The sequence below is a fragment of the Saimiri boliviensis genome, chromosome 11 (assembly GCF_048565385.1).
Source record: "Saimiri boliviensis isolate mSaiBol1 chromosome 11, mSaiBol1.pri, whole genome shotgun sequence".
In the NCBI taxonomy this organism is placed as follows: domain Eukaryota; kingdom Metazoa; phylum Chordata; class Mammalia; order Primates; family Cebidae; genus Saimiri; species Saimiri boliviensis.
The window spans coordinates 118,184,937-118,197,065 of record NC_133459.1 but is presented as its reverse complement, the minus strand read 5'-3'; the positions used below and the strand labels follow the sequence as shown (position 1 = coordinate 118,197,065).

General features: G+C 41.8%; 1 protein-coding gene and 1 long non-coding RNA gene across 4 annotated transcripts in view; one reads left to right on the top strand and one right to left on the bottom strand.

Moving 5' to 3' along the window:
* Positions 1-7,817, top strand: part of LOC141580348 (uncharacterized) — a 60,750-nt gene extending 52,933 nt beyond the window's left edge. The window contains exon 3 of the long non-coding RNA XR_012512589.1: positions 7,737-7,817. This is a non-coding gene — a long non-coding RNA (uncharacterized LOC141580348). The remainder of the gene's footprint in view (positions 1-7,736) is intronic.
* Positions 1-12,129, bottom strand: part of TGFBR3 (transforming growth factor beta receptor 3) — a 230,952-nt gene that overhangs the window by 3,743 nt on the left and 215,080 nt on the right. For 2 of the 3 annotated variants that reach the window (XM_039460980.2, XM_039460977.2), the window contains exon 16: positions 11,621-11,728. In XM_039460980.2, coding sequence (XP_039316914.1) covers positions 11,621-11,728 — 108 coding nt within the window. Of the gene's footprint in view, positions 1-7,832; positions 7,899-11,620; positions 11,729-12,129 lie in introns of those variants that run through there. The other variant, XM_074381442.1, reaches the window with a different exon arrangement.

Below are 12,129 nucleotides of genomic sequence, written 5' to 3'. Positions count from 1 at the left end.
CAGGGTCTACAACCTTCGAAGAAATCTGCACCACTTACTTGGACTGTGTGAGCTGGCAACTGACCAGCACCCGTATTCAGGAAGCACTGTCCATCTTCTCTCATAAAGATAGAGGGTTTGGAGGGTATGACCTTTAAGTTGCAGTAACAGAACTTTAGAAGTTTGGAAGCCTTGTTCTGAATGCACTTGTTAAAAACAGGAGTGAAGGCCGGGCGTGGTGGCTCACGCCTATAATCCCAGCACTTTGGGAGGCCAAGGCAGATGGATCACAAGTTCAGGAGATCAAGACCACCCTGACTAACACAGTGAAACCCCGTCTCTACTAAAAATACAAAAAAATTAGCCAGGCGTGGTGGTGTGTGCCTGTAGTCCCAGCTGCTAAGGAGGCTGAGGCAAGAGAATTGCTTGAACCTGGGAGGCAGAGGTTGTAGTGAGCAGAGATCGTGCCTCTGCACTCCAGCCTGGTTGACAAAGTGGAACTCTGTCTCAAAAAAACCAAAACCAAAACAAACAAACAAAAAAACACGAATGAAATCTATACTTGGTTCTAGCTACAGCAGAGAGAGCCTTGTGTGCCAAACATATAAATTACCTGAGAAAAGGGGGTGGGGGATAGCTGCTATTAGAAAAACCTTTGGGGAAGGGGGTTAGCTGCTTGCACATGGGAACTGCAGTTGCCAGCGAACGGCCTCCCTTCCCTGCCGGGGTTCCGCATGGAGAGCGGCGTGAGTATCTCCTAACACTTTACGCATCCCACTTTGCATTACACACCCCACTGCATTTTAGCTAAAGCCATTCATCGTGCCAAATGTGCAGTGCTTTGGAGAGGAAGGAAAGCTCAAGTCACACACATGGTTTGCATTTCACGGTGCAAAAGGCCCTAGAGTTAGTCTTCTCTTTGGCAAAACCGGCCTCAGTGCAACCCTCGAAAAATGGCTCTAGGTAGGGAAAAGTGATCAGGGCTCTCCAATAAAAAACACTGCATTTAATTTGAAAAGTCAGAGCATAAACTTCATAAACTTCTTGTAAGCGGCATGCCCCGCTTCCATGTGGGAAGCCCCAGAGGGTCAGGTCTGTTTATGAATGAGCCTCCTCTTTCCTGTCATGCTGAAATACACATCTATCAGCCGGAGAGAAGCAACCCTCCCGGCTGCTTCATTAAAACAAAACACTCGAGCAGAGGCCCTGCCCTCCAGTGCAGGAACTTGGCCCTATTACTTCCATTCCCTTTTTGGGGCCCCTCGAAAGCCTCTGTGAAAAAAGCAGTTCTGCAAAATGTAGAACTGGCTCATGTCCCTGGGTCTGGTTACAGCTTTTCCTGTCACCCATTTCACGAACCACACAGCTATACACACTTTTGCATCAACCTCAAAGTGTTCATGTGCTTGTTGGAAGTTTGACCCTGTTGTATTTCCTCTAATTATCTTTTCTTCTGGGATTGGTGGGATGGATGGGGACTAGGGTCAATATTCCCAAGAAGCAGAGAAACACTGTTTTTGGCTCTTCTTTTTTTGAAAACCTCTATTTTAGACCCTCCCCAGCACTGACTTCTACTCTTAATGTGTGTGTATATAAGAAGGGGTGGGGAAATTTGCCTCCATGGCAATAACTGTCTGCCAAAAATTCACTTTCCCCAGAGTAGGAGCTTTATTTCTAGAAGAGAATAAAATATCTTAACAATTCTGAGGTCAAAATAAAAACAAAAAGCCTCCAGAGACCCAAACAACTCTAGATATACTTTAAGAATTCGGCTCCCTTATAAACCACAGGCTGGTCCACACCTGGCTGGATCCTCACATTACCAATGAGAAGGACTAACGTGGCTATGCGTGCACCACATTTTAAATACACATTTTCCTATCTGAACAAGAATACATCTGAAAAGCAGGAGGCAAGTCCATCATCTTCTTTTTTGGCTCACCTGGGCTTTGTTTGCTCAGGCCACAGCAGTTAAAAAAGTAAAAAGGCCTTGCTTCATCTAGCAACCGGGAGCAAGTTTGCTCCTTCAGGATTTGCCCTGTGCTTGATTATTCACATTCAGGAAAAGTGCCAGCACTGTGCCCTGCCCAGGAAGCCTGAAGTCTGCTTTCCGATGTCTATTTGCCAAATATAATTTGTTGCTATGTCAGTTTATTTTCATCAGTGCCCATTAAGGAGACCCTTCAACTTCCCGAGTTTTGGAAACTCTTGTCCTGGTAATGCAAAACACTTCAAAATAAAACCCCAAACAAAACAAAGAAGCCTCTGCACTCAAGACTGCTGGATGCATCTCACCAGGTGGATAAGTTAACCTAATATTATATTGACTTTCATCCACTAATGGGCCAAGGTGACCGTCTGAGAACCTGCTGGGAAATATTGAAAGTCCCCTCTTCAGACCATCCTTTCCACTTCTGTGGCTATTTTCACGTCAGAGGCAGGATTTTCACTATAACCACATTTTAAAAAACTACCTTTTGACAGAATTAAGTTTTTTCACTGTCAGATGGAAGTGATGCTACAGAAAAATTCACTATGAGGAAGAAAGTTGAATGTGCAGATGTTTCTACTTAACAGGCCAACAGAGACCCCTGGGTTATCTGAGATGGGTCCTTCGGCAGTGATATCTGATTTCGTGGAGCACCGACTTTCTCTAAAACGTCCCTTGGGTGACAAATATAACCATGCCGCTCCTAAAGGAGATGGGCAAGGAAGACCTCATGGCTAAGCAGAGTAGGTTCAATTAACACATAAAAGAAATTCAAGGAGGGCGCCTTGCTCGTAAATAAATATCAAACTTGGCCAGCAGAAGAAATGTATTCAGTCTTTATGCTTTCTTCCTAAAATCTCAAATCACACTGAGGGAACAGAGATTTGAGAGGAGGGAGAATGAGTAGGGGAGAGAGGAATCTGGTGCCTGACATACTCTGGAGGAGGAGGGTACACTGAGGATAAGGACACTAAGGATTAATTCCACCCATCTCACAATAAGCCTATGGCTAGGCCTAGATACTGCCAGGGATGCCTTAAGAAATAGAATAACACAGCCAGGTGCTGTCATTTATAGTGCCAGCTCCTCAGGAGGCTGAAGGGGGAGGATCTCCTGAGGCCAGGAGTTAGAGGCTTCAGTGAGCTATGATCTCGCCTGTGAAGAGCCTCGGCACTCCAAACTGGGCAACACAGAGAGATCCTATCTCTACGGTGGGAGTGGGGCAGGAGACGACAAAAGGAAGCAAAACAAAAAAACAAAACCAAAAACCCGCCCCATTTCTTAATGAAGAATGTTGTGTTTCGCTTGGCATGGAGTTGTCCAGATCTGACTTCTTGCTACCTCTGTGGCGTCTATATTATAACTGGATTCTTACCTCTCAGTCTTTCACCATGGCAAGTCCTGGGGAAGAAACTATTCAAGAAAGACATGAATAACATGGGAGGACTCTGGGGAAACAACAGAAGGGTTAAAAAGAAAGGTGAGGGGAATCTCGGTATGGAGGCCAAAGGACACTATTTGCAAACACTGTCATGAGGATTATTATGAAGAGGAGCAGACAGCTGCTCTTTATCTCCCTGGAGGGCAGAACATGAGGAAATGAGTTTAAATGGCAGGAATAGGGGATTTAGGTCAGATAGAAATGAACTTGCTGATTATGAGGACTGGTTAGTTACAGAGGGAATTTATGGAATCTCCTTCTCAGAAGATACTGAAGCATACGATTGAAAACTATATACCCGGGAGATGCTTTAGACTTAATATTGCTTGATGCCAGAAAGAAAACAAAGATACTTTCTCCTAGGTCTATGTGTTGTATGCAGTTTTGTACCAATTAATGGCTAGTTTCTTGATATCCTGATTATAATTAATTCACAAGCTCACTCTTTAAGCAGAGTGAATGGTAGTACCTTTAATTTGATAAGTCTTCAATCACTTTTTATCATTTTCAAAATTCATTCCTCCCCAGCCTCCAGGCAAGACTCTTCTTTTACAGCAAAATTCTTCAGGAGGGGTGAATTAGATGCCGTTAGAAGTCACGGGGAAAAGATTATGCCTAGAACTGAAGTTTTTCACAATGTCCTGCCTACTACTTTCTTTCTGTATTTCTGCATTGTGGCCAACCTGTTTGTATCTGTACTTTGGTTTTCTGTGTTTATCTTCCTTGCATTTGTGGCCACTGAATAGGATGCAAACTCTGATAATAACTAAGAAGAAGAAGAAAAGCAAGAGGGAAAGAGAAATCGGGAGGAGGAGGAAGGCTGTCCTCCCCAGCTATCACTACAATCTCCAGTCAGAAATTGGACTTGAAGCTCCAGTTTGTTCACTGGCTAGACTGGCTACCTGAGCAGGTGTATTAATTGTGTTTCCCTTTAGTAAACACAGAGATAACCCCAACTTCTCAGGTTGTTAGGATGAAGGTGCTTAAAACAAGCAACGTGTAGAAAGCTTTTTGAACTTCAAGGCTACTCCGATGTGGAAGTAGAAAAACAACCAGGAGTATAAGGAACACTGTTTCACAGAGCATAATAAAATGCTGAGGTTTTGAATTAGGTGTGCCTGTCCCAACCTGTCAGGCAGTTTCAACAACCCTCCGTGGAACACACCATGTGTTCTTAAAGCAAAAGTCAAGCGCATACCCGAAAGTCCACCAGAGTCGGGTAAGAGGTTTTCATTAGGAGCATCTCTGGAGGTGCCAGTGTGTTCAGAGGCCTGAGGTTTCTCCAGGTTCCGAAGCCTAGCCCGAATGAAAAGAGAAACAGCAAAGAGACAGGCTAAGGTATGATAAGGCAGGAACCAGGAGACCATGTCCCAGGGATCAGAAAGATGCAGCTGGAACAGATGAGAACCTCAATGTGACTATAAAGAAGGCAGGATCCACTCTCTTTTCACTCAAATGCCCATATCATTATTTTACAAAAAACTGTTAAACACAGAGGTTAAGATGAGTGCCTTCTGCTTTCATGGTGTCTGTCGGTGTGACTTTTTCTCTCAAAAAACAAAGCATCTCCCAGAGCATCTGGCCATTCACATGCCTTCCCCCTTCTTCTCAACCTCCACTCAGTTTCCACGAGAGGTTTATAGGAAACTGAATTCTTCAGATTAGAAACACTACTTCTGGCCAGGCACGGTGGCTCACGCCTGTAATCCCAGCACTTTGGGAGGCTGAGGCAGGTGGATCACGAGGTCAGGAGTTCAAGACCAGCCTGGCCAAGATGGTGACACCTCGTCTCTACTAAAAATAATAATAATAATAAAATTAGCCGGGCGTGGTGGTGTGCACCTGTAATCCCAGCTACTTGGGTGTCTGAGGCATGAGAATCGCTTGAACCCGGGCGGCAGAGGTTGTAGTGAGCCAAGATCACGCCACTGTACTCCAGCCTGGAGGATACAGTGAGACTCCATCTCAAAAAAAAAAAAAAAAAAAAAAAAAAGTCTTCATTCTCCACTGAGACTTCCCTTGCCAGTTCTCCATTTTTCTGACATAGTTCACCAGGTCATTGCTTTCCTAAAGGTTGGCATATGTGCCTGTAGCTGGGCTTCTCCCTGAGCCAATCTGCTTATAATCAGTCTGTTTGGTTATTCTCTTCCTCTTAAGCTACGGGAACTCCATGACAGCAAGGACTTTGTGTTGCTCATGGCTATTTTACCAGTGCCTAGAATAGTGTTGGCATTTAACAATAGCTTAAAAAACTCCATTGAATAGGTGAGTGAAAAAATGAATAAATGAGTGAACAAACCAAAAACATTTAGCTTATGCTAAACAGAGGCAAAAAGAAAAACCAAAATACTTGCTAATTAATGTTTATTATCTGATAAGCAGAAGGAAGATAAAAGGACTATGGCTATCTGTCATTTTTGTAGTAACAGGATAGGAAGAGAAGAGTCAACTCTGAATCAAGAAAGCAAGCTTCGGTCCTGACTGCCATGCCTATGTAACTTTCAGCTAGTCACATCAGTTCTCTGGGCTCAGATTCCTCGCTATATAAAAAGAAAATGCTGATGCAGACTAGTAATTTTCCAAGGACTCCCTTTAAGAAACTGATCTAAAAAAAAAAAAAAAAGGCAAGGGTACGATGGCATAGAGATAGTGCATTTCAAGGCACTGACTTGCATTCCTTCCCCAAATCTCACCAGAATGATAGTACATGGATTTTTAAAGTCATAAACGCATGAGAACAAAGATAACAAAAGTAAAGATAACAGTAAAATATTGGAAGTTGGTGAGGAAATGAGTGAATGGTAACTGACTTGGCGGACTCGAGAGAGCTAAAGCCTAAACCAACAGGGGGAAAAACTGAGAAACAACCAATTTATGTCACCGAACCCTTAAAAACTCAGGGAATGGTGGCGTCAGGCATCTCTGGACACCTCTCTTGAGCACAGGCCTATAAGCAAGAGGTGCTGGCTGAACTTCTGTACGAGAAGCAGAATAGTTCTCTCAATTTCCTCCCTCACTCCACTGGGCTGAGATCTGCCCTTCCTAATCCAGGAAGAAGACGGGAAGTTTACTCATGAAACTGACGGTTCCAGGAATGATCAACACCAGGCACACTTGAGGGCAAGAGTACCACATTCAAAAGGGGGTAATTCAGCAAACATATAAATATTTAGGCTCACCTGGGCTTCTTTGGCTCAGCCTAAAAGGAGCTAAAGCAAGATGGCCTTGCCTCATTTAGCAACAGTGAAACTTTGAATCAAGAAAGTAGGGTTCCAGTCCTGACTGTAACTGTGTAACAAGTTTATCTCCTCCAGAATTTGCCATGTACTTGATTGTCTGCATTTGGGAAAAGTGCCAGGACTATACCCTGCCAGGGAGGTCCGACTATTTGCTTTCCAGTATCTATCTGCCAAATATAATTTGTTGCCATGTCAGTTTATTTTAATCAATGCCCATTAGAAAGGTCTTTCAACAGCCAGTCCAATGCCTTGCAAGTAGGAAACAGGAAACCATATTTTATGAAAGCCTGATGAGCTAAAGAAGAAAGATCCAATGATGAGATATCAGGGGTTCATCAATAAAATGGCCCAAGCAGATTATTCTAAGGGAGTTCACAATCAATACGTCCCACCCGAAAGTTTAGAAGGTTCTTATTCCTAAATAATCCTATATTAATATTCTCAGATGATATTGCATCCATGAAATAAGAATATGACTTTTTTTTTAAAAAAAAAAAAAAGAAAAGAAATTCAAGGGGAAAAAAGTTCTTAGAATCAAAAAATTTGAAGCCAGTATTAAAAACTCAGTAGAAAACTGAAAGATAAAGATGAGAAAAATCTCCCAGAAAATAAAGCAAAAAGATGAATAACAGGAAAGAAAGAAACATTAAAGGACAAGAGGTTCAATTTTCAAATAAAATGATTTCTAAAATGAGAGAAAACAGAAAAAGGGGATGAGAAAATAAATCATTCTTAAAAATTTCCGTACTGAAAGATACGAGTTTCTAAACTGAAAGGACCCAATTAATGCCCAGCATAATGTCTAAGATATACCTAACTCAAGAGATACGATTGTAAAATTTCTTCCAGAAAGAAAAAGCAAGTCCCATACAAAAGGGATCAGGAATCTGCATAGCTCTGAATTTCTCAACAGCAATCCTCACAGCTAGAAGACGACAAGGAGGGCTTCCAAAAGTCTGGAGTAAAAAATGTAGTCTAACATTCTGTATCTTGCCAAACTATCTAACAGGCGTTTCTGTTAAATGAGGGTATTTTCAGACATGCAAAGTGTGAAAAACATTTACCTTCTATGCACGCTTTAAATCAGGAAGAAGAAAGGCAGGAGATACATGACACAGGACATCCACGACTCAAGAGAGAAGTGAAGGGAATGCACAGGATGTAGCAGTGAAGAACACAGGAAGACGGCAGCATCCAGAAATGGAACCGGTTCAGACAGAAGCAGGTCAGAGGCTCCAGGAAAGAGTTACTGAAGAAAAGGAATCGGTACAACGTTCCATATGTCTCGATGTATTAAGAGGAGATTGAGACAACCGGCAGGGTCAGCAGATGAATTAATGATAAATACATAGAAAATTAAGCTAATGGGGTAGGGTGGGAAAGCTAATGAATTATAGGGAAAATTAAAAGTCATACAGGATATTATACTACATGACTTAATTGTGATTAGCGTTTAGGTAGTCATAATAATGTAAACAGTAAATGCTGATCTAACTAAAATGTCAGTATGTTTCTATTAAGAGGATGGTGGGAGAAGGGGACATTTTCCTTAACATGAGGTTTAGAGAAAAGGTCTAACCTTGCAAAGTCAAGAAGCAGCAATACACTCATGTTACTCAGAAGTATGGATTAATGTCCAAAACGATGAGCCCAGCGTCAAAAATAATGCTCTGGGGAGCAGGAAAAGAAGGTAGGGGCAGTAGGGGTTTGTATCTTTTTTTTTTTTTTTTTTCAATAACAAGTCTTGTAGAATTATTTCAACCTTTAAACTATTTGCAAGTACTACTTCAATAAAGCTAAAAAGTTTTACTAGAAAATAAAAATGAAAGCATTTTTTCCACCCCTCAAGAAAAAAATAGATACGATTTTGCATATGACTTGAGGGAACTTCACAGACTGGCAGTTAGAAACCCCTGAACCAGGTAGGGTCCCTAGGAGCATGAAGACTGTATGGTTCCAGCACCATTTCAGCCCTCAAGCACCCCTCCTCTCTACAGCAGCTTAGGAGAGAATGTGAGTTCTAGGAATGGAATTTTCCCAACAGAATTAATACAGCCTTAAGGGAATAATATCTCCTATTGTGCCCAGAGTTGTCATATGATAAAGTGGAAACCCAGCCTTTGTAGATTAACACACATTCCAGGTATGTAAGTAGATATCCACAATCCAAATATGTGACTTGGTTTTGGGCTCTGTGCTGCACATGGAATAGAAAGTGTAAACAAAGGGAAAGTCATCCAAATTAAGGACTGTTTTTTACATAGCGGCAGATGCTGTCTAAACCCCAATATAGATACGATCTATGAGTTCCACAGCTTCAATTATTGTAGAAATTGAATGGGCTGAGCCAGTGTTTGTACCCTAGCTGTCCCCATTGCCCACTGCATTATAATCTTCCCTATTAATTTAAATTGCGGCTAGCCAAGCCAGGTAAGAAACTGAGAGGTTCTGGACAAGAACTATCATTTGGTCCTGAAGTGGATCTTCTTCATGCTTGTATGACACTGGTATTCCTCAAAAGCAATCCATAAAATAAACTAGAGGCTACAGTTTTCAACAAAAAGTAATTTTGAAGCTGTCTTATAAGTGATGCCAATGGATTTTAAGCCCAAATGGCAGTGTCTATAAACCTTTTACCTTCTGAATCAGTGTAATTCATTTTGCTAGAAAGCATCACAGGAGGGAGGTTTTTGGTTTCATTTTTCTTAAATTTACTTACAAACCTATTTCTACATTAACGGTACTTTAAAGGCCCTCCTGAAGTCTCTAGCTTGGGAAAAAAAAGGATCAGTAACAATAGACTTCCAAATAAAATGAGCATCACTATACGCCATATAACCAAGCTTTGCTTTTAATCGGGTTTGTGTGCTTGGCTGTGGGTAAGGGTCTGGATTATTGGGGGATTTTGGTGGGCATGTTCCAGTAGTGACGGTAATTTGGTTGCCCTATATTCTGCCTGGACCTGGCTTCCTGGCCCAAGATTAGCTTTGGGAGTGCAGCTGTATGACCAAGGCCAGTCAGTGGCTGCGAAGGGACATGGTAAACATCTGTGGGCAGCCCAGTCTTCCTGGAGTACTTTCAAACTCCTTCCCAACAGACAACATAGGCTGCCAACAGCCCTACCTCTCAGCCAGGTAGATTAGAAAAGTTGCAAAGATCTGTTAGCTTGAGATCTGAACATGTTGGTATTCCTGTGACAAAATCACTTACTTTAAACTGCTGCTCTGCTAAATTCTGTGTTTCTGGTCCTTTTATAAACCGTTCATGAGGGAGAATGCCCCTGAACTGATTCACAGACGGTTATTTAATACTTGGAATCATGATACTGGAGTCTTATTTGAGTCAGGTTCTTGCTCTGTCGCCCAGGCTGGAGGGCAGTGGCACCTCTACAGTCACTACAGCCTCAACCTCCCAGGCTCCAGCGATCCTCCCACCTCAGCTGGGATGAGCGCTGCACGCCACCATAGCATGCTAGCTTCTGTGTTTTTTGTAGAGACAGGGTTTGGCCATATTGCCCAGGCCGGTCTTGAACTACTGGGCTCAAGCGATCCTTCTGCCCCCACCTCCCAAAATGCTAGGATTATGAGGAGTCATTTTCTTCTCTTTCACATAAACACCTCACTAAAAGTATGCTGACTAGGAACAAGCATTTGAGGACTCAAAGCCCCTCTACTGAAGTCTTCTAAATTTTTGCCAAGGGGCTGACTTTTGGGTGAATGTCCCATGCTAGGCATGAAAGAGTCCACTCCTCTCCTTCTGGCATAATCTAAAATACCTCAGTCAGGAGATGTGATATTTAAAGTGAAAATTCTGATGAAAAAGAATCTGCCATTTTTAACTATCAGAAGATCACTGTGTCATGTTTTTATTCTCTACAGCTTGAGGTTTTGTCTAGCAATCAAGAGGGTCAAGATATGACTCTAAAATACCCTTCAGTACTTCTTTCCCCTTTAAACCAGTCATCCTTTCAGCATGGCCCAAGGGCTAGCCAAAGATCATGACATCCACTGGTTCAGTGGACAATTAATGAAATTCTAAGCAGAGGGGCTGGGCCTGCCACTTGCCTCTGATGGATCGATCTAGCACAGTTGACCTAGGTTCACAGTGTAAAACTACAAGGATCCAAGAACAAGCAAGAACAAGACCAACTAGCTCTCTGGAATGCCTCTAAATGTATGTCACTCCTTCCCATAGTTGTAAGGAAACTAAGAAAGAGGCAATCGCCGGACAATCCATTTGTTCTTTCTCCATCATACTAAAGACTCCCTTTGCTGGCCTGCATTCTGTATTGGGGGCAGAAAGCTTCTCTCATCAGGCTAGTATGTTTCAACTTGGGATTGCTAGAGAGGGGCACATCCAAACTTGAAGACTGAGGGATAATGGCTTGAAAATGAAGTGCTCTGTTTCATCACTTTTTTTTTTTTTTCAGCTCATGGAAATCTATTCTAAAAATTTAACTTTATAGAAAAACATGAAAATTGCATGTTTTATCAAAGAAGTCACAGCATGGGTTAAAAAAGGGTTGAGCAAATCTGGTTTAAGTCATTGATTAGGGACTCTGATGGACAGTGCTCAGTACCTTGACAGGTGTAGTAAAATCATGGCTTCCTTTTTCACTTCCTCTCATTTAGATGCCTATCCTTAAGTCTTTGGTTTTGATGGAACGGTTTACATTTCTGTACATTGTCTACTTTAACATTAACTAAACCCTAACACCCAAGTAGCTTTATTCGCAGCTAAATTTCACCAACCTCACAACTGCGGTTGGCACAAACAGTTTAAACATTCCGTTTCTATCTACTGTTTATGGCAAATTATACTTTTGTAAAACCCAATTTATGCCAAGTATGTAAATATAAAAATAGTAGGAATGAACTTTCACTTGTTATTTTGTACAACAAAACACTGAGTGTCTAGTGTGTGGCAGGAACACAAGTTGTTTGGCAACTCATACTCAACAGTCACACTAACCTGTGTGAGAATAGATGTACCACAAGGCCCCCGTCAGGAGTGCTCCGATCACAAAGGCTGCAAACGCGATGCCCATCACGGTTAGGGTGTCCAGACCATGGAAAATTGCTATAAAGGAGAAATACAATACACACAACTTTTCGGTTAGTCTGTATCATACATTGGAATTTTATATTTGTTTCACAAGCACTGTCATAAAGGGTGAGCACTAATAAAATCTGAGAATGCAATGAGAATCCCAATAAAATACACTGTATTTTGTAACTTGCAAATTTTTTTTCAATGGAGAAATGAAATTATCAGGTTTCCGAGGTATTCTCAGTTTGCAATTTATTTTGATGAACAAATGAAAAAATCAGATTTACGAACACTGTAAAATCTTAAGTCTGTCATTTCATTGTCTCACTCTGAGGACCTGCTATTTGAATGGAGGGTGGCTTGAAAATTCACAGGTTAAGATGCTTTGAAAAATAAAGTGAACTTCCATGATCAAAATCTCGCTTACTGCT